Here is a 25,877-nt window from a genome sequence, read left to right as displayed (position 1 = left end):
CTCATTGAATTGGGGTGGTACCTTTGACGGCTCACAATTAATTTTTTCTAGTTTTGATGGTTGACCTTAAAGGTTGACCTTAAAGGAAGACGAACCTCGGTTGATATATACGCACCCGTATGCTAATATAGGGGCACTTAGCAGAATAAGGGCGCTTATTGGAATGAGGGCGCTTAATGAAATAGGGGCGCTTATTAAGAAAAACACCTTTGAAGGGGCGCGCTTACTCGAAAGAAGGCTCTTATTGGAAGGAAGGCGCTAAATCGAATCATTACGGTAAATAAATAGTTCTGTATAGACGAATATTATCTGTTGTGTTTCAGAGGTTGTCTGCACCTTTAACTCAAAAAATGATGGAGTATTTTGAAATTGTAAGGTTTTGTAATGTATGGAGAGAGTGTTTTTAAAAACATGGGAAGAAGCTTTTCTTGTTTAGAGATTCTTCAGATCAGCTGAAATAGTGAGTTTGAAATACCTTGAAACTTTTTACCGTTAATATTTATCTGCAATTTTGACAGTTGACATCAAAAGCGGCGGAGAGGAAAATTTAGAAATATTAAGGAAAGAGGCAACTGGAAAATGAATCCATTTTCTAATGTATTTGGTATTTAGATACGTTATGTTTCTCTTCTCAACAGATGGAACTCACCTGGGCGAAGAGCATGGAATGTAAAGTCATAATGGCGAATGTTCGACAATACGCAGGAGGAGCTTATTTAAAAGCTGTTACAAAGAAGGGACATGAACAGGAAGCAAGGATAACTGTGGAATTTACGGGAAACGCTTATGAGGAAACAACAGGTATTTTGAATATATGGACATACGAGTAAGACAAGTTTATGCACCCGTTTTCTTTCTTTCTTTGTTTGTTTTTTTTTTCGTGCATATTCAGTGCTATTTCAATCTTCACCGTTTCATTTGATAGTGAAGGCAGCGACAAAATGTCCTCATTTGGATCAAAATTTATACTTTTCGTCTTTGGCAACAAAATTTATTGAAGCGGATCATGCACGATGAAAAAAAAGCCAGTACGCTGTAATCTCGCGAAATTGAATTCATATGACTTGTTTTCCCGCCAAAAATATCACTAATTAAAAGTAACAGCTTCCTTTGTTTTGACCAACTTTGTCGACTTTCATAGTAACAAGATGACGCAAACGACTGTGTAGAGGAATGAAAACATTTTGTCATAAGAATCTGCCCCACAATATCTTATAATAAGAATTGGCTCCTTTTCTTTAGGAGGGATTGGGTATCCATTGTGTATGGGAAAATTTGATCCAGTTCTAGGAAATTTAGCAAAGAGTACTGGGAAGTGCTAGCGATCACTACGCTAGCTCTCGATGTTTTTGTAACAGAAATCGAACGAGTGAGATTTCTAGCATCCGTAAGAACTGTTCGCGCGATTTTTCCATGACTGAAGTACTGCCATGTTTATGTATAATTCTATATTTTTTTATTTATTTATGTAATTACGCATGTCAGAAGTCTCGTTCGTTCGATTTCTGACATGCGTAAAGGTGATGTTACACGAGACGATTCGCAACGACGATTTATAGCGCAACACAGCTTTGCAATTTTGGAACAGTGTTGCAACCATTTGAAACGATGTCGCAACAATGTTGCAACTCTGTGTGGCGCTACAAATCGTCGTCGCGAATCGTCCCATGTAACATTACCTTAAGTACTGTTGGCGCAAACTTTCCATGAATGAGGTATTAATAATTCTATATTTATGTATCAGATATAATCACCAGCCGGTGACCAAAATGTACACTGTTGTATATCCCATGATGTATTTCAGAATTCTATATTGGGCAGCATGACATGCCAGGATACAACACCTTCTCGTGCTATATAGAGGGCCAACAATACTTCCTGTGTGCAGAGAATAACGAAGTGTTTCTGATGGTAAGTAAGAATACGAGTTAAGTAAAATGGCTTAATGTAATGACAACGTTAACTGAATTCCAAGGTGGAAGTTAAGTTTAGTTCATCTTACGCATTACCCAACAGATTTGATGGCGAAAGGTCGAAGTACTTTTCTGTAAACCTAGCATTTTTTTGAGTTTACAACTGAAGCAAATTCCCCCACAAAATCGAGTATTCCTCTTTTAACCCAGCTTTATAGGGTTGCTAAATGGAATTTGAAAGAGCGGAGTTGAAATGGCCCCTCTGCTACTTTGCCCTTTATAATACTCAAGATCATCGCGGAAAATTATCGAACGTGATGATCTATTTTTTGCGGAGAAAAACACAGTCTCAAGGGTTAACACGGCCTAATGCCAGTGACTCACAAAGCCACTCTTTTTTTAATCGATACATAATATGACACAGTAACGTCATTTTATCATGTTTATCACTTTCTTTTGTGCTTTCAATGTAGAGTTCCTCCGATAGCGAGCCTACTGATGCCAGGTTCTTGTTCCACGTTGAAAAAGCCAGCAACGTTTTCTGCAATATAAAGTCGGCTGTTAATCCAGAAATGTTTCTGGTCAGTGATGAGTCAGGCAAGGCAGCCATGAGGCGGAAAAAGGGCCGTACAACCTACGACAGACAAGCCTGGTTTCGATTTTTAGCAGACGGTGACATGGTAACGACTCCAGTTGGTGCAGAAACCATCTTTAAAGCCAAAACGTTTGAAATCCAGGAGGCTGTTTCTTGTAATTAAAGACGAAAATGAATAGTCCTCAACAAGATCCTGAAGTAAATGTTTAGCAATTAGCAACCCTGTAAGCGGTGGTTATTTTTCGAGATAGGTTAAAACGTAACGCAAGAAAATCAGCCTTGTGGACATTGTAGCTTGAAAATGTGCCAATATTTTTTGATAAGGTTTCAAGTTCTAGTCGCTTTTAATAATAGCTTGTAAATAAATTTAAGTACATAAACTGTAAAGATATTATTTAATGTTCAGCATTTTCTTTTCTGGAATGGTTACCATTTTTTTCATACTGAGAAATGTAAAAAGAATCACCGAGCGCATGAATATTTTTTTGAGCTGGCCAAGAAGCAAAGGCATAATCCTACATGTATATAGTGTCGTCTGCTCTCTCTAGCTGTAGTATAAACCTTTAAGCTGCTGAGATTTATACATCGTTCTTTTTAAGGAGCATCATGTTAATAAAATTGTATAACGAAGAGTATTTAATTTATGTTGAGCAAACATACTTTCCTCAGTGACATGACAGGAAGTATTTATATTATAAGTTCATGGTCAGTTTCAAGATTAATTAGCCATTTCCAATCTGCTACAAGCAGTGCATACGTTGTACTCAAAGAGTACTGTACATGTATTTCTATGGAATACTTAATAGCTGTGTTAAAAAATAAAGATAGAACATCTACATTTTAAAAATGGCTGTCAATGTGACTTATTCCTTACTATGCCGGATAGTGAATAACCTGTACCAGTATCAGGTTCATAAAAAGTCGCTAGAAACTCTTCGGTTATGTTATTTTAATTGAACTCGTCAATGACCTCAAAGCGAAATGAAGTATTCTCAGCCATTTTTGCTCGTACTGGAAACTGTAAAAGAAAGCGATTCGATAAAAGGGAAAATAAGGAGCGCATTATGGGCTCCTGGGAAAATGAAGTGTTACAGTTTTGGTTAAATCATTTACTGAGTTCAGAGGAGTGGGACTCCAAACAAATGGCAGGAGCGTAGCCAGGTTTTTTTCAGAGGTACGCACAACTTACCAAATGTCCCTGTAATACATATATCCCTGACTAGTACATTTCAGTGTGAGTATTGTCAATGTTTTACATTCAAAAGATCTAAAATGTACTAGTCATGGAGGTATGTATAGTGTGCATTATTTTGGAAAAATTAGCATAACGTCTAAGCAGTGAATGTTGTAACGAAGATTTTTGACCGGTTCGTAGCGAGTAGGTTTGTCTTGAAATTTTAAGGTGTTGCAGTGAATCAATCTTAATGAAAGTTTCAGAAGAGATTTAAAAAAAATTCGTTCGAGTCGTTTCGGAGATATACCAGAAAGCGCTAAAAGTCCAAATTCTGAATGAGGTTGCACTTTATACAGGTGGTGAGAAAACAGGTTAGTTTTCAAGATCCGGCAAAGTACACCGAAATTTCCTAGCATCGAAATATGATATTAAGCAGCATTTTGACGCTACTTAAGAATAATTTGAGTCATTTATAACGTTTTTATTAAATAATCTATCACGGCTATTGAAAATTTAAGGTTTGAAATATATTTTCGTTTTAGTCCAATTCAAACATACAGAATTTTTTACTTCTTACGGAGATTATTTGCTAATCACTCTCAAAGTTTTTTGTTTATTGTTGTCATAGTGATATTGATTTTACTTAAAACTACATTTTCACAAATTTCAATCCATAGCCAATTACTGGTGAAAATTTTATAGCGATCGGACAAGGAAAAAACCACTTTAAAGGCGATTGAAAAATATCGGTATTGCCTCTGAAAAACTGTATCGTGGATTTGTTTGCAATAGTTTTGAACTCACTGTTTGAAGGAAATACCAACTTTAACGGGAGCTTCGCTTTTTGGAAAACATTTTTAGACGGTGGGCAGGTTTGGATGCAGGATGCTGGTGATTTATCAGTCTCCTTTGATCTTCTTGGGTTTTATCTACCGAGCATCACCTCTTCTTTGAGATAAGTACTAGATTATTGCCAGATGGCTTACCGCTTACTCTCGGTGTTGTATTGATGTGCACAGATCTGATATGATGTGCGTGCACACGATCGTCTTGTTGATTGCAAGAAATGATACACGTTACGGTCGTTTATGCTAATAAAAAATCGAATTCTTCGTTCAATCGGCCAGTTAAATGTTGGCAGTTACACTGGCGTGTATGCTATTCCGTTCGTTGTTCATACTTCGTGGTACCTCGTGTTCCTACTTCAGCTAGTTGTATCGCTGGTGCCAACTAGCGCAAAATATCACTCGATCGTTATTCAATTTGAAATATTGGTTTTTACCAGCCCAGTAATGGATCTCTTTATTCATAATCTTAGCTGTGTTATGATATGTAAAGGCAATTTATTTTACTGATATTCTGAAGTTACAATTTTGCACGTTTGAGCCTTTTTGACCTTTGGACTCAGCTTACTTGTAACCTTTAATTTTTATCAAAAAAAAAAAAAGAAAAAGATACATTATCCAACCCTACCGCCTAAAACTTTATGTTCCATTCCCTCAACGCATTTGCAAGGTTTTAGAAATTACATAGCAACCATTCTGTGTGCTGGTCAATGTCATGTTACGTGTTGTATCGTCATGTTCTGTTGTTTTTCTTTACTCATTGTCGGCGACATTCTGTTGCCAGTGTTTTTCATTGTGAGGATTTGATCCTCCACGGGAGTAGTTATTTCACGGGTGTTACCTGTTGGAGCCACCCTATTTTCTATGGTGCTAAATATTCAAGCCACCAAATATCCAAGCCACCAGATTAGTAGCTTTCTCACGGGTGTTAACTGTTTGAGCCACCCAATTTTTTACGGTGCTAACTGTTAAAGCCACCATGTTGTTAGCTTTTTCACAGGTGTTAACGGTTTGAGCCACCCTATTGTCTATGGTGCTACTGTTCAAGCCACCATTATTTTTAGTTCTGTCATGGGTGTTAACTGTTTTAGCCACCCAATTTTCTATGGTGCTAAATGTTCAAGCCACCATGTTCTTAGCTTTTTCACGGGTGTTAACTGTTTTAGCCACCCTGTTTAGATTTTTAGTTCTGTCATGGGTGTTAACTGTTTTAGCCACCCTAAGCTTTTTCACGGGTGTTAACTGTTTTAGCCACCCTGTTTAGATTTTCAGTTCTGTCATGGGTGTTAACTGTTTTAGCCACCCTAAGCTTTTACACGGGTGTTAACTGTTTTAGCCACCCTAAGCTTGTTCACGGGTGTTAACTGTTTTAGCCACCCTAAGCTTTTTCAAGGGTGTTAACTGTTTTAGCCACCCTAAGCTTTTACATGGGTGTTAACTGTTTTAGCCACCCTAAGCTTTTTCATGGGTGTTAACTGTTTTAGCCACCCTAAGCTTTTTCACGGATGTTAACTGTTTTAGCCACCCAGTTTAGATTTTTAGTTCTGTCATGGGTGTTAACTGTTTTAGCCACCCTAAGCTTTTTCAAGGGTGTTAACTGTTTTAGCCACCCTAAGCTTTTTCACGGGTGTTAACTGTTTTAGCCACCCTGTTTAGATATTTATTTCTGTCATGGGTGTTAACTGTTTTAGCCACCCTAAGCTTGTTCATGGGTGTTAACTGTTTTAGCCACCCTAAGTTTTTTCACGGGTGTTAACTGTTTTAGCCACCCTGTTTAGATATTTATTTCTGTCATGGGTGTTAACTGTTTTAGCCACCCTAAGCTTGTTCACGGGGGTTAACCGTTTTAGCCACTCTAAGTTTTTTTTTTTTTTTAACTGTTTTAGCCACCCTGTTTAGATTTTTAGTTCTGTCATGGGTGTTAACTGTTTTAGCCACCCTATTTTCTACGGTGCTAACTGTTCAAGCCACCATGTTCTTAGTTTTTTCACGGGTGTTAACTGTTTTAGCCACCCTGTTTAGAACAGTGCTAACTGTTCAAGCCACCATGTTTTTACTTGTTGTGTGAGCATCAGCCACCCCCCTTTTGAAACTTTGTCCTTGGATTTTAGCTTAAGGCTTCCTCCGCATCATTGTTATGTAATATTATTGAGGCTATGTTCCTCAGTTTTAGGCTTTGGTCCTTGTTGTGGTAGACACATGTTGCTCTTGTTTGCACTGCATATGTGGTTTGTTTGCAGGACATGTACACGTGTGATTCATTTCCATTTGTATGTGTGTCTAGGGAAACTGATGCAAATATTATTCGGTTTGAATTTACCATTCTCATTTTTTGCCTTTGATGCCAACTTTTTATTCTGTAATTGTGTCATCCACTATTTTGGTTTAGAGGTACAGGCAGCTAGATTAATTTTATCTCTGGTTTTTGTTGGCTCCCAAGTTTTGATTTGTGTGGACATTATAGTCCTATGTTGGTTACATCATTACTTTAACTTTGTGGTTCTTTTGAGGAATTTAATGTTAATTCAGTTTGTTTTGGAGATCCTAATGGATTGACTGATGGTTTATGCATTGTTTATTAATGGTAGCACATTCTAGCCTGTTTACGGAAGTTGTTTTTATTGTTTTCGTTTTATTGCAGGTGCTAAGGTATATGCAGGCAGTTCCCTTTCACGGACGCGTTTTCAATGAAGTGAATCTTGGGCAGAGTTCTCTCTTGAGAGAGTCAACACACGTAACTTTGCATTCTCTGTAGCTCATCAATTCAATTCAACATACATGTAGTGGTACATGTTCTGCTGATCAGTTATCCAGGAGTTGCATCTAATAGTGCGTGGCTACGCAAGACCAGCTGCTGCTTCCCTCAGTATATGGCATCTACAGCTAATTAGGCAGCACAGGCAACCTTGGCTAAATGCTGGATATTGATACACTGCAGTTGGGTATGAACTGTCTGGTTTCTGTTTCCTTGCTTGTCCTCTCTGGGCTACATCACATAATTCCGGCGCAAGAGTATAGTATGCCATATGGTACTTGCGTTTACACAACGAAGACAGATGGACGGTGACATGGTCATATATAGAATTCTCACATATATAGAATTCTCACTGCATGAGTCAGGGCCATCCGGCCCATTTTATTACATAAAGTTATTCACGTAATTCAGGATGATTTCAAGATGATTGCGTGATCACAGGCCATACAGCCATCTCGCAGATTTTCAATTTTACTTGTTATTTCAGTATTGTTATTAGTCTAGTTCAGGGTGACTGTGTGTGCAGGGGCCATACAGCCATCTCACAGATTTCTTTTTCATCAGTTACTGTACATCAGGGAGCTACATATTTTAGGCTTTCGATAAGAATAATATTATTGGGCGTCTGTGTGTGCAAGGGCCATACAGCCATCCCACATATTTCATTTTAATCAGTTATTTTATGTCAGTGAGCTATTGCAGACTTTGATGAGAATAATCAGACTTTGATAAGAATAATCAGACTTTGATAAGAATAATTCTGTGTGACTGTGTGTGCGGCTCTTGCGTGGAATCAGCACTATCTAGGTTTCCTTCAACAAGTCTATTTAAAGGCCTAATGGTTTATTATTGTGTTTCGGAGCATTAGCTTGCATGGGCGGCTCTTGCTTCGGATGGTTCATCATATAGAGTATTTAAGAATGGTTAAGAAAAGGTTTAGTATTAGTATGTTAATTATTTTTAACCTTTAACCCCCAGAGGTTTTGTGTGGCTACATTGGTTGGGGGATACGTTCCCAATTTTTCCCATGTAGTTTTTTGGGTTTTCGTATCAGGTAGTGCACACCTAATCCAAGGGCCATACAGCCATCCCACAGATTTCATTTTAATCACTTACATCGGTCAGCTATTACAGACTTTTGATAAGTATAATTCTGTGTGACTGTGTGTGCAAGGGCCATACAGCCATCCCCCGGATTTCGTTTTAATCAGTTATTTTATGTCTGTGAGCTATTTCAGACTTTGATAAGAATAATTCTGTGTGACTGCGTGTGCAAGGGCCATACAGCCATCCCCCAGATTTCATTTTAATCAGTTATTTTATGTCTGTGACCTGTTTCAGACTTTGATAAGAATAATTCTGGGTGACTGTGTGTGCAAGGGCCATACAGCCATCCCCCAGATTTCATTTTAATCAGCTATTTTATGTCTGTGAGCTATTTCAGACTTTGATAAGAATAATTCTGTGTGTGAGCTATTTCAGACTTTGATAAGAATAATTCTGTGTGACTGTGTGTGCAAGGGCCATACAGCCATCCCACAAATTTCAATTTAATAAGGTATTTTACGTCAGTGACCTATTTCAGATTTTGGAAAGAATAATTCTGTGTGACTGTGTGTGCAAGGGCCATACAGCCATCCCACAGATTTCATTTCAATCACTTACATCAGGGAGCTCTTTCAGACTTTTGATAAGTATAATTCTGTGTGACTGTGTGTGCAAGGGCCATAAAGCCATCTCACGGATTTCACTTAAATCAGTTACATCAGTGAGCTATTTAAGTATAGGACAATTGATTATGTTTGATAATACAAGGGTTGAATTTAACCTGGATTCCTTTTTTCTTCCTTCAAAATTATTTTCATTCTCAATTTTGTTATTATTAGTTATTTAAGAACGCCCATTTTTTATTAATTGTGGGCAAATAGTATTAACGCTGTACTGGTATTAGCCTTGATTGGTTAATGTGCAGGTGTCAAGTCCATTTAGTGCTAATCCTGGATTATCTCAATCTGACTGAACAACCCATAGGTCGGGCAATTGGGACCTGGTGATAACTATAATTCAATAGGGTCAATTAAGCAATCTCATTCATTTAAGCTTGCACCTTTCCTATGACATAATTGCTCCATATTTATAGCTACACTTGTACATTTTGCTTCTAGATTTCTAAGGTTTTTGTCGGTGGTTCTCTTGCTTTGGCCTCGGGTGGGGCTGCCCTGTCACTCGTTTCTTGCTCCGGGCTGTGGCGGGTGTGCCCTCACCTTTGCTGGGATAAATCTTCTTGTGTATCTGGACTTTCCTAGCTTGATATGCTTAAATGAAATAAACGGCCACTCTTGTGGCCAAATTTATCCCAAACTGGAATTGCCATTATTGGGTATCCCAGCAAACAGAGCTCACCCAAAGCAAGACTCCACCAACAGCAATAACTGATTCAATAATACTATCTAAAGGAACATGGAGCATAAATATTAACAAGACCAAAGACTAGTGAACCACAACAGTAATTCTCATTTAACCCACCACAGGGTACGTACAGATCTCTGGATAAAAAAACCCAAGGCTTTCTCCAGACTTTTTTCCAAAATAATTTCTTTTTTCAGGACTCAAGGTTATCAAATAGTTGATCAACAGAGACCTGGAAAAACGTAGGAACCAAGTTTTCCTCATGATGTCGTGGCTACGGCCGACCGAGATCGAATACGATTTGAAAAAGGGGAAAAAAAATTACTACCTTATCGTAGCTTTGAATGAATAACTCCAGACGTTCTACCATTTTTCCAGATTTTAACTATATTTTCTCGAACTAGAAGAAGACATTACGTCTTTTTACGCATTCAACGCACTAAAAATCTAGAAACACTAAAAATGTAAGAATAAAAACTAAAAGTCTTGAGATATATTTCGCATCTTCGAGCCTCCTCAGTCATTTATAATAGTAATAATAATAACAATCGTCCTCTGAACGGTTTTCACCATTAATTTCTCAAGTGAGGGCCGAGGAAAGTGTTCACATCAAATATGTGCAGGTAAATTTCAAACTAGTCGGAAGGCATATATATAATGAAGAGAAGGAAATAACAATTCGCATCCAAATGTTTAAAAACATTACGACATTGTTGTACCTGTATTTTCAAATAAAACGTGCATTAACTCTAAAAAAGAGCAAGAAAAAGTACTTCACGGGGAGTCTCCGGTCTGACAATTTCATTTCCAATTGCTGCTTACTAGCTGGAATTAGAAAATTTAACTTGGCACTTTATCAGGACATAACCAGCCTAGAAATGTAAATACTCCTACAAAATTTGGTGCTTGTATCCAAAATCGCATATTTCTGAAGCTAAGCCGCTGGACTATAACACATCGGGAACCGTTCAGATGGGATTATAAAGGCTTAACTCTGTACCTTAATGGCAGCTTTAATTTCTCTGTTGTAGCTATCAATGTTGCATGACGAACAGAAAAAACTCAGACATTCACTGAAACATGCTAATTTTTAAGAACAAAGAACTCTAATAAGCAGCAAAAACATTCAGGAGTTCTTATACCTGATGAAACAAAAAAATTGAAAAGGATGAATCATTTTTTTTTTTTTGCTTTTACAACACATGATGATAATAGTGGCTTGTACAAAAAAGTACACCAAACCAAAAAATGACAAAAACCGGCTTCCTTGATTAGAACAATCTTCGGCCACATGGAGAAGAGAACTAAATCAACACGAAAAATTTCATTTTCTGATAGACATTTCTACTCGCCTCAAACAGCTTTGGCCGTAAATGACAATTTTTGCAATTTTGTTAGTTGTTAATTCCGGATATTTCGTTTTCCTCTCAGTTCTTTCTAACTACAGCATTGATATGTAATAAAAAGCCCCCCCAAAATACGTTTTTTTAACGAGCGATCAGAGACGCTCAGTACTAGTAAAATTGGTTTTAACTCAAACTGCGAAGCAGGGATTAGAGAACATGATTTCAAACCTTTGTGTACTAGCATTGCTGTGACTTTCATTTCGTTTAAGCTCCGGCGTGTGACTTTTTTTGCTATTTTGGGAATCCCAAGCTTAAATTTCCATTTATAACTTCCGGTGATAAAAGGAAATAAATACAACCATCGTGGAGCACAAATTCAAATTCATCTTGCAGTCGCCTGTTAAAGTAGAAAAGCCAAGCTAAACGTTCAACGGTTCAAGTCAAAGAAAACCTGCCACAAAGATGTCGTCACTAGTGATGGAAATTGTCAGAGAAACAAAAGAGGTATGAAAGAAGTACAGCAAATGAGTAAGCTTACTTTCTAACCACCTGCTTCACGTTGAGTAACAATCACCAGGTATTAGGCGAGGGTCTCAATAGGGGTGGTACCTTTGCCAGGTGACAGTTAATTTTTTCTAGTTTTGATGGTTGACGGTTATTATGTGGAAACCTAGTCAAGAATTTACCGTAATGATTCGATTTAGCGCCCGGGGCGCCTATTGACTTTTGCTACCTCAAGCGAGGGCGCTTATTCGAGACAGGGCGCTTATTTTATTTTATTTTTTTTTTTGACAAACAACCGAATGTTCAAAACAAAACTTTACTGAATATTTCTTACAAAAGGGACAATAACAGAAACTGTAACAATAACAAATATACGATCTATGTTCAGTTAAAGTGAGAAAAGCTAAGACCACTGTTTTTTTTAATGTGGCATTATCCTTTGTTTGTGAGCAATTAAGGTGTTTCGATATAGTTTTTCAGAGGCCATACCGATATTTTTCAATCGTTTTAAAACTGATTTTGTCCTTGTCTGATCGCTATAAAATTTTCACAAATGATTGACTATAGATTGAAATTTGTCAAAATGTAGGTTTTAGTAAAATCCATATTACTATGACAACAATAAACAAAAAACCTATTGAAACTGATGAAAGCCTAATTTTGGGGGATCTAGACCCGCTTCTGAAAATCCAACATTAGGAACTAAAAGTTTGGTGTTTAGCAAATAACCTCCATAAGAAGTAAAAAATTCTGTATGTTTGAATTCAACTAAAACGAAAATATGTTTCAGACCTTAAATTTTCAATAGCCGTGATAGATTATTTTACTTAAAACTACCTTTTCATAAATTTCAATCCATAGCCAATTACTGGTGAAAATTTTAAAGCGATCGGAGGAGGAAAAAACCACTTTTAAGGTATCGAAACACCTTAAAGGAAGATGAACCTCGGTTGATATATACGTACCCGTATGCTAATATAGGGGCACTTAGCAGAATAAGGGCGTTTATTGGAATGAGGGCGCTTAATGAAATAGGGGCGCTTATTAAGAAAAACACCTTCGAAGGGGCGCGCTTACTCGAAAGAGGGCTCTTATTGGAAGGAAGGCGCTAAATCGAATCATTACAGTAAATAAATAGTTCTGTACAAATCAATATTATCTGTTGTGTTTCAGAGGTTGTCTGGACCTTTTACTCATAAAATGTCGAAGTATTTTGAAAATGTAAGGTTTTGTAATGTTTGGAGAGAGTTGTTTTAAAAACATGGGAAGAAGCTTTTCTTGTTTAGAGATTCTTCAGATCAGCTGAAATAGTGAGTTTCAAATACCTGGAAACTTTTTACCGTTAATATTTATCTGCAATTTTGACAGTCGACATCAAAAGCGGTGGAGAGGAAAATTTAGAAATATTAAGGAAAGAGGCAACTGGAAAATGAATCCATTCTTTAATGTATTTTGTATTTAGATACGTTATGTTTCTCTTCTCAACAGATGGAACTCACCTGGGCGAAGAGCATGGAATGTAAAGTCATAATGGCGAATGTTCGACAATACTCAGGAGGAGCTTATTTAAAAGCTGTTACAAAGAAGGGTCATGAACGGGAAGCAAGGATAACTGTGGAATTTACGGGAAACGCTTATGAGGAAACAACAGGTATTTTGAACATACGGACATACGAGTAAGACAAGTTTATGCACCCGTTTTCTTTCTTTGTTTGCTTTTTTTTTCGTGCATATTCAGTGCTATTTCAATCTTCACCGTTTCATTTGATAGTGAAGGCAGCGACAAAATGTCCTCATTTGGATCAAAGTTTATACTTTTCGTCTTTGGCAACAAAATTTATTGAAGCGGATCACGATGACAAAAAAAGCCAGTACGTTAAGGGATAGGAAACTTATTGATCTCGCGAAATTGAATTCATATGACTTGTTTTCCCGCCAAAAATATCACTAATTAAAAGTAACAGCTTCCTTTGTTTTGACCAACTTTGTCGACTTTCATAGTAACAAGATGACGCAAACGACTGTGTAGAGGAATGAAAACATTTTGTCATAAGAATCTGCTCCACAATATCTTATAATAAGAATTGGCTCCTTTTGTTTAGGAGGGATTGGGTATCCATTGTGTATGGGAAAATTTGATCCAGTTCTAGGCAATTTAGCAAAGAGTACTGGGAAGTGCTAGCGATCACTACGCTAGCTCTCGATGTTTTTTATCAGAAATCGAACGAGTGAGATTTCTGGCATGCGTAAGAACTGTTCGCGCGATTTTTCCATGACTGAAGTACTTCTATATTTATGTATAATTCTATATTTATTTATTTATGTAATTACGCATGTCAGAAATCTCGTTCGTTCGATTTCTGACATGCGTAAAGGTGATGTTACACGAGACGATTCGCAACTACGATTTATAGCGCAACACAGCTTTGCAATTTTGGAACAGTGTTGCAACCATTTGAAACGATGTCGCAACAATGTTGCAACTCTGTGTGGCGCTAAAAATCGTCGTCGCGAATCGTCCCGTGTAACATTACCTTAAGTACTGTTGGCGCAAACTTTCCATGACTGAGGTATTAATAATTCTATATTTATGTATCAGATATAATCACCAGCCGGTGACCAAAATGTACACTGTTGTATACCCATGTATTTCAGAATTCTATATTGGGCAGCATGACATGCCAGGATACAACACCTTCTCGTGCTATATAGAGGGCCAACAATACTTCCTGTGTGCAGAGAATAACGAAGTGTTTCTGATGGTAAGTAACAATACGAGCTAAGTAAAATGGCTTAATGTAAGGACAACGTTAACTGAATTCCAAGGTGGAAGTTAAGTTTAGTTCATCTTACGCATACCCCAACAGATTTTATTGCGAAAGGTCGAAGTACTTTTCTGTAAACCTAGCATTTTTTAGAGTTTACAACTGAAGCAAATTCCCCCACAAAATCGAGTATTCCTCTTTTAACCCAGCTTTATAGGGTTGCTAAATGGAATTTGAAAGAGCGGAGTTGAAATGGCCCCTCTGCTACTTTGCCCTTCATAATACTCGAGATCACCGCGGAAAATTATCGAACGTGATGATCTATTTTTTGCGCAGAAAAACACAGTCTCAAGGGTTTACACGGCCTAATGCCAGTGACTCACAAAGCCACTCTTTTAAATCGATACATAATATGACACAGTAACGTCATTTTATCATGTTTATCACTTTCTTTTGTGCTTTCAATGTAGAGTTCCTCCGATAGCGAGCCTACTGATGCCAGGTTCTTGTTCCACGTTGAAAAAGCCAGTAACGTTTTCTGCAATATAAAGTCGGCTGTTAATCCAGAAATGTTTCTGGTCAGTGATGAGTCAGGCAAGGCAGCCATGAGGCGGAAAAAGGGCCGTACAACCTACGACAGACAAGCCTGGTTTCGATTTTTAGCAGACGGTGACATGGTAACGACTCCAGTTGGTGCAAAAACCATCTTTAAAGCCAAAACGTTTGAAATCCAGGAGGCTGTTTCTTGTAATTAAAGACGAAAATGAATAGTCCTCAACAAGATCCTGAAGTAAATGTTTAGCAATTAGCAACCCTGTAAGCGGTGGTTATTTTTCGAGATAGGTTAAAACGTAACGCAAGAAAATCAGCCTTGTGGACATTGTAGCTTGAAAATGTGCCAATATTTTTTGATAAGGTTTCAAGTTCTAGTCGCTTTTAATAATAGCTTGTAAATAAATTTAAGTACATAAACTGTAAAGATATTATTTAATGTTCAGCATTTTCTTTTCTGGAATGGTTACCATTTTTTTCATACTGAGAAATGTAAAAAGAATCACCGAGCGCATGAATATTTTTTTGAGCTGGCCAAGAAGCAAAGGCATAATCCTACATGTATATAGTGTCGTCTGCTCTCTCTAGCTGTAGTATAAACCTTTAAGCTGCTGAGATTTATACATCGTTCTTTTTAAGGAGCATCATGTTAATAAAATGGTATAACGAAGAGTATTTAATTTATGTTGAGCAAACATACTTTCCTCAGTGACATGACAGGAAGTATATTTATATTATAAGTTCATGGTCAGTTTCAAGGTTAATTAGCCATTTCCAATCTGCTACAAGCAGTGCATATGTTGTACTCAAAGAGTAATGTACATGTATTTCTATGGAATACTTAATAGCTGTGTTAAAAAATAAAGAAAGAACATCTACATTTAAAAAATGGCGGTCAATGTGACTTATTCCTTACTATGAATAGTGAATAACCGGTACCAGTATCAGGTTCATAAAAGGCGTTAGAATCTCTTTGGTTATGTTATTTTAATTGAACTCGTCAATGACCTGAAAGCGAATTGAAGTATTCTCATCCATTTTTGCTTGTACTGGAAAGTCTAAAAGAAAGCGATTCGCTAAAAGGGAAAATAAGGATCACATTATGGGCTCCTGGGAAAATGAAGTGTTCCAGTTTTGTTTTGGCTCCTGGGAAAGAGCCGTCCATGCCCGAGAGCTCACGCTATAATTTGTCCTCTTAAAAGATAAATTAAGCGTCGCAAAAGTGCGTATGCCAAAAGAGATTCTACTAAACGTTATTTAAAAGCTTGTAAAGCAAAACAAAATCGCTGTCTTGAACTGAATAGGTTTCGGAGGAAGGTTTTTTTTGAACATACAAGAAAACCCTTGAGTTTGTTCTGTCTCCATAGTAATAATCGTCGCTCTTTGTGATACCTGTCGCACTTTGTGATAAAATTGTCGCACTTTTTGTAATAACTATCTCATTTTGTAATAACACCACACTTTGCAATAACAGACCATCGTACTTTGTAATAAACTTGAAATAGATGTTCAAAGGGAGGACAAGTAAACCCAATAATAAGTATCATGATTATATTAGCAGAGACCTGATCTTTAAATGGTATGACAACTCGGATGGGGGCTGGAGTCGTGTCGGTTGATGGAATTTGCTGCTGGTCTGCTACCTTGGAATCTACGAATTGTTTGACAGCCGATTGAATAGGTGCCACGGGTAAGAATACGTCCTCAAGCCGATCGCATTCTTGTGAGAAGTACGACCAGTCGGAAGATATGCGGTAAGCTCGATCTAACATGGTGGTAATTAGACTGCGCTTGTACCGATTATCCACGTGGCTCTGGTAGTGGAGTAAAAGGCCCGTATTAGTTGGTTTTACGTAGACCTTGGTCTTGATTCTCGGGAGCTAAGTTTTACGGTTCAACACCGATGAAAGGAAGCGAGGCACTCCGTTCAACCTCCATAGTAAACATTGCTGATGGGTGGCAGTGGTTTAGGATATCAAGAAAAAGTGTTCACATTAACTTTGGCCTTACGGCTTCAAAATCTCTTTACAGGGAAGTTCAATTCTTTTTATGCGGAAAACCTCGAGAGCATGAGATAGTGACTGTCCAAAACGGTGAGAGTCAGTAATAATGAGAGTTTGTATTGGAATTTAGCTGCTATCCGAGTATTATCGGGTTGCCGTATAAACGTAAGGTGTCCTTCAGGCGAAAGCTGATTGTATATCAAGCAAAACATTTTGAAAGTTTTACTAGAAGCACGGGTAACGAAGAAATACGGTTTCATTTCTTGTGAGGATATGACCAGCGATGGAACGAGATTTTAGTGTTTATTGCCATGAGTAAGTGCTATGCTGATATTTCACAAAACCAAAACTAACACAAACTCCGAGCACAACATAGTGCTACAACCATTATCCTAATCAGACAATCATCATCATCATCATTATCGTTTTTATTACTAATCATCGCACTGAAGAATTCTTTTAAACATTGCAATTCATTTGCCCACGTCATCGCGCCACAATGACTACTAATTTTGTATCATGAGCAGCTTTGATATAAATCATCATCATCATCGTCATCATCATAAAACATCTAAATAACAATAACAATAAACTATTATTATTGTAACTGTTATTATTATCATTATTATCATTATTATTATTATTATTATTATTATTATTATGATTGTCGATGATAATATTTAGAAGGTCTAATTATTGGGTTTACTTGTCCTCCAACCATTCATTTCAAGTTTATTACAAAGTGCAACAAGTGTTATTATACAAAGTGCGACAGTTATTACAAAGTGTGATAATTTTATTACAAAGTGCGACGATTATTACAAAGTGCCATATAACAGACTTCGAATCTATCTATAACATTTTATTGGATGAAGTCAGCTGTGTTTCTCGGTACAACAGACATACACACAATACGCTATAATTTTACTCTACAAGAGTTTGTTTCTGACTAAGTATCCTATCTACACGAAGATTATGTTTAATCTAAGTTTTTCTTCTTATAATTTACGTGGTTACTATGTTTTAACACTGCCTGTACCTAAAACTACTACTTATGGCCTTCATTCTTTTTCTTATCATGCCGTTAAACAATGGAACTTACTACCAGACTCGATGCGTACCAGTGATTTTGCAAAGTAAAAAGCAATTATAGCTAGCCTAGACAGCCGAATAATTTAAAGTATATTGTATATAGTGTTATTTTCTATTCACTTTCCGTAAGATTTTATTGTTTATTATTTTTTGTTTTTTTTCTCGGAAATTTAGCCTCTTAAAGCTACTCTTTAATTCGAAGAAAAATAATATGTATGTATGTAGAGGCATTTCCATTTACCACGTCAAAGCATTTCCTGTCAACTGCTAAATTTACTTTCCCCGCCTCAAAACATAGTGTCAACCCTTGTTTAAAAGTAAGGTATCCAGCACCGGAGTCCTACAGTTTTCGGTTGTTTCCTTTGCAATCATCGGCTGGCAAATAACACATTTTAACCAGTCAATAGCTTGAGGCAGCGACCTAGTCCCGGCTCTTCAAAGTAACCCTTATTTTTATATTACTTCCTCTTTTTAAGCCAATGGGTTTCTCTTTTTTATGACTAAAAAATTTTCGTCTTCAGCCGCACCGAGTCGCACGCACATTTAGAATGAGATAACGCAAACTCTTACCATCCGAGATAAATTTGAAACTACGGCCTGCATCTATATATAATGAAGAGAAGTAAATCACAATTCGCATCCAAATGTTTAAAAACGTTACGACATTGTTGTACCTGTATTTTCAAATAAAAAGTGCATTAACTCTAAAAAGGAGCACTGAAGAAAAAGTACTTCACGGGGGATCTCGGGTCTGAAAATTTCATCCAATTGCTTCGAACTAGCTGGAATTAGAAAATTTAACTTGGCACTTTATCAGGACATAACCAGCCTAGAAAGGTAAATATTCCTACAAAGTTTGATGCTTGTATCCAAAATCGCATATCTCTGAAGCTAAGTTGCCGGACTTTAACACATCGAGAACCGTTCAGATGGGATTATAGAGGCAACTCTGTACCTTAATGGCAGCTTTCTCTGTGGTAGCTATAAATGCTGCATGACGAACTGAAAAAACTTGGAAATTCACTGGAACATGCTCTTTTTAAAAACAAAGAACTCTAATAAGCAGCAAAAACATTAAGGAGTTCTTATACCTGATGGAATAAAAAAATTGAAAAGGTTGAATCCTTTATTTTTTTTTGCTTTTAGAACACATGATGATACTTATAGTGGCTTGTACAAAAAAGTACACCAAACCAGAAATGAACAAAAACCGGCTTCCTTGATAAGAACAATCTTCGGCTACAAGCTAAGGAGAAGAGAACTGAAACAACACCAAAAATTTCATTTTCTGATAGACATTTCTACTTGCCTCAAACAGCTTTGGCCGTAAATGACAACTTTTGCTATTTTGCTAGCTGTTAATTGCGGATATTTCGTTTTCCTCTCAGTTCTTTCTAACTACAGCATTGATATGTAATAAAAAGCCCAAAAAATAACATTTTTTTTTTAAACAAGCGATCAGAGACGCTCAGTAAAATTGGTTTTAACTCAAACTGCGAAGTAAGGATAAGAGAATTTCAAACCTTTGTGTACTAGCAATATTGTGACTTTCATTTCGTTTAAGCTCCGGCGTGTGACTTTTTTTGCTATTTTGGGAATCCAAAGCTTACATTTCCATTTATAACTTCCGGTGATAAATGGAAATAAATACAACCATCGTGGAGCACAAATTCAAATTCATCTTGCGGTCGCCTGTTAAAGTAGAAAAGACAAGTTAAACGTTCAACGGTTCAAGTCAAAGAAAACCTGCCACAAAGATGTCGTCACCAGTGATGGAAATTGTCAGAGAAACAAAAGAGGTATGAAAGAAATACAGCAAATGAGTAAGCTTACTTTCTAACCACCTGCTTCACGTTGAGTAACAATCACTAGGTCTTAGGTGAGGGTCTCATTGAATTGGGGTGGTACCTTTGACGGCTCACAATTAATTTTTTCTAGTTTTGATGGTTGACGGTTATTATTTGGAAACCTAGCCAAGAGAGTTTACCGTAATGATTCGATTTAGCGCCCGGGGCGCCTATTGACCTTTGCTACCTCAAGCGAGGGCGCTTATTCGAGACAGGGCTCTTACTGTTTTTTGAGAAACAACCGAATGTTCAAAACAAAACTTTACTGAATATTTGTTACAAAAGGGACAATAACAGAAACTGTAACAATGACAAATATACGATCTATGTTCAGTAAAATGAGAAACTCTAAGACCACTGTTTTTGTAATGTGGCATTACCGTTCATTTGTGAGCAATTAACGTGTTTCGATATAGTTTTTCAGAGGCCATACCGATATTTTTCAATCGCTTTAAAAGTGATTTTGTCCTTGTCTGATCGCTATAAAATTTTGACAAATGATTGACTATAGATTGAAATTTGTCAAAATGTAGGTTTTAGTAAAATCCATATTACTATAACAACAATAAACAAAAAAGCTTGAAACTGATAAACGCCTACTTTTGCGCGATCTAGACCATCTTCTGAAAATCCAACATTAGGAACTTAAAGTTTGGTGTTTAGCAAATACCCTCCATAAGAAGTAAAAAATTCTGTATGTTTGAATTCAACTAAAACGAAAATATGTTTTAAACCTTAAAATTTCAATAGCCGTGATAGATTATTTTACTTAAAACTACATTTTCATAAATTTCAATCCATAGCCAATTACTGGTGAAAATTTTAAAGCGATTGGAAAAGGAAAAAACCACTTTTAAGGCGATTGAAAAATATCGGTATGGCCTCTAAAAAACTGTATCGAAACACCATGCTAATATAGGGGCACTTAGCAGAATAAGGGTGCTTATTGGAATGAGGGCGCTTAATGAAATAGGGGGGCTTACTAAGAAAAACACCTTCGAAGGGGCGCGCTTACTCGAAAGAGGGCTCTTATCGGAAGGAAGGCGCTAAATCGAATCATTACGGTAAATAAATAGTTCTGTACAAATCAATATTATCTGTTGTGTTTCAGAGGTTGTCTGGACCTTTCACTCATAAAATGTCGAAATATTTTGAAAATGTAAGGATTTGTAATGTACGGAGAGAGTGTTATTAAAAACATGGGAAGAAGCTTTTCTAGTTTAGAGATTCTTCAGATCAGCTGAAATAATGAGTTTGAAATACCTTGAAACTTTTTACCGTTAATATTTATCTGCAATTTTGACAGTCGACATCAAAAGCGGTGGAGAGGAAAATTTAGAAATATTAAGGAAAGAGGCAACTGGAAAATGAATCCATTCTTTAATGTATTTTGTATTTAGATACGTTATGTTTCTCTTCTCAACAGATGGAACTCACCTGGGCGAAGAACATGGAATGTAAAGTCATAATGGCGAATGTTCGACAATACTCAGGAGGAGCTTATTTAAAAGCTGTTACAAAGAAGGGTCATGAACGGGAAGCAAGGATAACTGTGGAATTTACGGGAAACGCTTATGAGGAAACAACAGGTATTTTGAACATACGGACATACGAGTAAGACAAGTTTATGCACCCGTTTTCTTTCTTTGTTTGCTTTTTTTTTCGTGCATATTCAGTGCTATTTCAATCTTCACCGTTTCATTTGATAGTGAAGGCAGCGACAAAATGTCCTCATTTGGATCAAAGTTTATACTTTTCGTCTTTGGCAACAAAATTTATTGAAGCGGATCACGATGACAAAAAAAGCCAGTACGTTAAGGGATAGGAAACTTATTGATCTCGCGAAATTGAATTCATATGACTTGTTTTCCCGCCAAAAATATCACTAATTAAAAGTAACAGCTTCCTTTGTTTTGACCAACTTTGTCGACTTTCATAGTAACAAGATGACGCAAACGACTGTGTAGAGGAATGAAAACATTTTGTCATAAGAATCTGCTCCACAATATCTTATAATAAGAATTGGCTCCTTTTGTTTAGGAGGGATTGGGTATCCATTGTGTATGGGAAAATTTGATCCAGTTCTAGGCAATTTAGCAAAGAGTACTGGGAAGTGCTAGCGATCACTACGCTAGCTCTCGATGTTTTTTATCAGAAGTCGAACGAGTGAGATTTCAGGCATGCGTAAGAACTGTTCGCGCGATTTTTCCATGACTGAAGTACTTCTATATTTATGTATAATTCTATATTTATTTATTTATGTAATTACGCATGTCAGAAATCTCGTTCGTTCGATTTCTGACATGCGTAAAGGTGATGTTACACAAGACGATTCGCAACGACGATTTATAGCGCAACACAGCTTTGCAATTTTGGAACAGTGTTGCAACCATTTGAAACGATGTCGCAACAATGTTGCAACTCTGTGTGGCGCTAAAAATCGTCGCCGCGAATCGTCCCGTGTAACATTACCTTAAGTACTGTTGGCGCAAACTTTCCATGACTGAGGTATTAATAATTCTATATTTATGTATCAGATATAATCACCAGCCGGTGACCAAAATGTACACTGTTGTATACCCATGTATTTCAGAATTCTATATTGGGCAGCATGACATGCCAGGATACAACACCTTCTCGTGCTATATAGAGGGCCAACAATACTTCCTGTGTGCAGAGAATAACGAAGTGTTTCTGATGGTAAGTAACAATACGAGCTAAGTAAAATGGCTTAATGTAAGGACAACGTTAACTGAATTCCAAGGTGGAAGTTAAGTTTAGTTCATCTTACGCATACCCCGACAGATTTTATGGCGAAAGGTCGAAGTACTTTTCTGTAAACCTTGCATTTTTTAGAGTTTACAACTGAAGCAAATTCCCCCACAAAATCGAGTATTCCTCTTTTAACCCAGCTATATAGGGTTGCTAAATGGAATTTGAAAGAACGGAGTTGAAATGGCTTCTCTGCTACTTTGCTCTTCATAATACTCGAGATCATGGTGGAAAATTATCGAACGTGATGATCTATTTTTTGCGCAGAAAAACACAGTCTCTATGGTTTACACGGCCTAATGCCAGTGACTCACAAAGCCACTCTTTTAAATCGATACATAATATGACACAGTAACGTCATTTTATCATGTTTATCACGTTCTTTTGTGCTTTCAATATAGAGTTCCTCCGATAGCGAGCCTACTGATGCCAGGTTCTTGTTCCACGTTGAAAAAGCCAGTAACGTTTTCTGCAATATAAAGTCGGCTGTTAATCCAGAAATGTTTCTGGTCAGTGATGAGTCAGGCAAGGCAGCCATGAGGCGGAAAAAGGGCCGTACAACCTACGACAGACAAGCCTGGTTTCGATTTTTAGCAGACGGTGACATGGTAACGACTCCAGTTGGTGCAGAAAGCATCTTTAAAGCCAAAACGTTTGAAATCCAGGAGGCTGTTTCTTGTAATTAAAGAGGAAAACGAATAGTCCTCAACAAGATCCTGAAGTAAATGTTTCGCAATTAGCAACCCTGTAAGCGGTGGTTATTTTTCGAGATAGGTTAAAACGTAACACAAAAAAATCAGCCTCGTGGACATTGTAGCTTAAAAATGTGCCAATATTTTTTGATAAGGTTTCAAGATCTAGTCGCTTTTAATAATAGCTTGTAAATAAATTTAAGTAGATAAACTGTTAAGATATTATTTAATGTTCAGCATTTTCTTTTCTGGAATGGTTACTATTTTTTTCATACTGAGAAATGTAAAAAGAATCACCGAGCGCATGAATATTTTTTTAAGCTGGCCAAAAAGCAAATGTATATAGTGTCGTCTGCTCTCTCTAGCTGTAGTATAAACCTTTAAGCTACTGAGATTTCTACATTTAATAAAATTGTATAACGAAGAGTATTTAATTTATGTTGAGCAAACATACTTTCCTCAGTGACATGACAGGAAGTATTTATATTATAAGTTCATGGTCAGTTTCAAGATTAATTAGCCATTTCCAATCTGCTACAAGCAGTGCATATGTTGTACTCAAAGAGTACTGTACATGTATTTCTATGGAATACTTAATAGCTGTGTTAAAAAATAAAGATAGAACATCTTCATTTTAAAAAATGGCTGTCAATGTGACTTATTCCTTACTATGGATAGTGAATAACCTGTACCAGTATCAGGTTCATAAAAAGTCGCTAGAATCTCTTCGGTTATGTTATTTTAATTAAACTCGTCAATGACCTCAAAGCGAAATGAAGTATTCTCAGCCATTTTTGCTCGTACTGGAAAGTCTAAAAGAAAGCGATTCGATAAAAGGGAAAATAAGGAGCGCATTATGGGCTCCTGGGAAAATGAAGTGTTACAGTTTTGGTTAAATCATTTACTGAGTTCAGAGGAGTGGGACTCCAAACAAATGGCAGGGGCGTAGCCAGGTTTTTTTCAGAGGTACGCACAACTTACCAAATGTCCCTGTAATACATATATCCCTGACTAGTACATTTCAGTGTGAGTATTGTCAATGTTTTACATTCAAAAGATCTAAAATGTACTAGTCATGAAGGTATGTATAGTGCGCATTATTTTGGAAAAATTAGCATAACGTCAAAACAGTGAATGTTGTAACGCAGATTTTTGACCGGTTCGTAGGATAGGTTTGTCTTGAAATTTTAAGGTGTTGCAGTGAATCAATCTTAATGAAAGTTTCAGAAGAGATTTAAAAAAAATTCGTTCGAGTCGTTTCGGAGATATACCAGAAAGCGCTAAAAGTCCAAATTCTGAATGAGGTTGCACTTTATACAGGTGGTGAGAAAACAGGTTAGTTTTCAAGATCCGGCAAAGTACACCGAAATTTCCTAGCATCGAAATATGATATTAAGCAGCATTTTGACGCTACTTAAGAATAATTTGAGTCATTTATAACGTTTTTATTAAATAATCTATCACGGCTATTGAAAATTTAAGGTTTGAAATATATTTTCGTTTTAGTCCAATTCAAACATACAGAATTTTCTACTTCTTACGGAGATTATTTGCTAATCACTCTCAAAGTTTTTTGGTTTATTGTTGTCATAGTGATATTGATTTTACTTAAAACTACATTTTCACAAATTTCAATCCATAGCCAATTACTGGTGAAAATTTTATAGCGATCGGACAAGGAAAAAACACTTTAAAGGCGATTGAAAAATATCGGTATTGCCTCTGAAAAACTGTATCGTGGATTTGTTTGCAATAGTTTTGAACTCACTGTTTGAAGGAAATACCAACTTTAACGGGAGCTTCGCTTTAAGCTCTGGCTAAATCTATATATTAACAAGACCAAAGACTAGTGAACCACAACAGTAATTCTCATTTAACCCACCACAGGGTACGTACAGATCTCTGGATAAAAAAACCAAAGGCTTTCTCCAGACTTTTTTCCAAAATAATTTCTTTTTTTAGGACTCAAGGTTATCAAATAGTTGATCAACAGAGACCTGGAAAAACGTAGGAACCAAGTTTTCCTCATGATGTCGTGGCTACGGCCGACCGAGATCGAATACGATTTGAAAAAGGGGAAAAAAATTACTACCTTATCGTAGCTTTGAATGAATAACTCCAGACGTTCTACCATTTTTCCAGATTTTAACTATATTTTCTCGAACTAGAAGAAGACATCACGTCTTTTTACGCATTCAACGCACTAAAAATCTAGAAACACTAAAAATGTAAGAATGAAAACTAAAAGTCTTGAGATATATTTCGCATCTTCGAGCCTCCTCAGTCATTTATAATAGTAATAATAATAACAATCGTCCTCTGAACGGTTTTCACCATTAATTTCTCAAGTGAGGGCCGAGGAAAGTGTTCACATCAAATATGTGCAGGTAAATTTCAAACTAGTCGGAAGGCATATATATAATGAAGAGAAGGAAATAACAATTCGCATCCAAATGTTTAAAAACATTACGACATTGTTGTACCTGTATTTTCAAATAAAACGTGCATTAACTCTAAAAAAGAGCAAGAAAAAGTACTTCACGGGGAGTCTCCGGTCTGACAATTTCATTTCCAATTGCTGCTAACTAGCTGCATGGAATTAGAAAATTTGAC

The 25,877-nt window shown here is 36.8% G+C and overlaps 2 protein-coding genes across 2 annotated transcripts; both read left to right on the top strand.

Annotated features, from left to right (window-relative positions):
- The first annotated feature begins 13,030 nt into the window (after positions 1-13,030).
- LOC140951393 (uncharacterized) lies at positions 13,031-15,557 on the top strand. The gene is made up of 3 exons (XM_073400634.1): positions 13,031-13,192; positions 14,197-14,303; positions 14,777-15,557. The coding sequence occupies exons 1-3, from the start codon at positions 13,054-13,056 to the stop codon at positions 15,059-15,061; spliced, it is 531 nt and encodes a 176-aa protein (XP_073256735.1). The 5' UTR covers positions 13,031-13,053; the 3' UTR covers positions 15,062-15,557.
- A 4,153-nt stretch (positions 15,558-19,710) lies between these two features.
- On the top strand, positions 19,711-23,258 carry LOC140953394 (uncharacterized). The gene is made up of 4 exons (XM_073402878.1): positions 19,711-19,752; positions 21,227-21,389; positions 22,394-22,500; positions 22,974-23,258. The coding sequence occupies exons 1-4, from the start codon at positions 19,711-19,713 to the stop codon at positions 23,256-23,258; spliced, it is 597 nt and encodes a 198-aa protein (XP_073258979.1).
- The last annotated feature ends 2,619 nt before the right edge of the window (positions 23,259-25,877 follow it).

The sequence above is a fragment of the Porites lutea genome, chromosome 11 (assembly GCF_958299795.1).
Source record: "Porites lutea chromosome 11, jaPorLute2.1, whole genome shotgun sequence".
Taxonomy (NCBI): Eukaryota; Metazoa; Cnidaria; class Anthozoa; order Scleractinia; family Poritidae; genus Porites; species Porites lutea.
The sequence above is the reverse complement of the archived record's forward strand: the minus strand, read 5'-3'. Positions and strand labels throughout refer to the sequence as shown.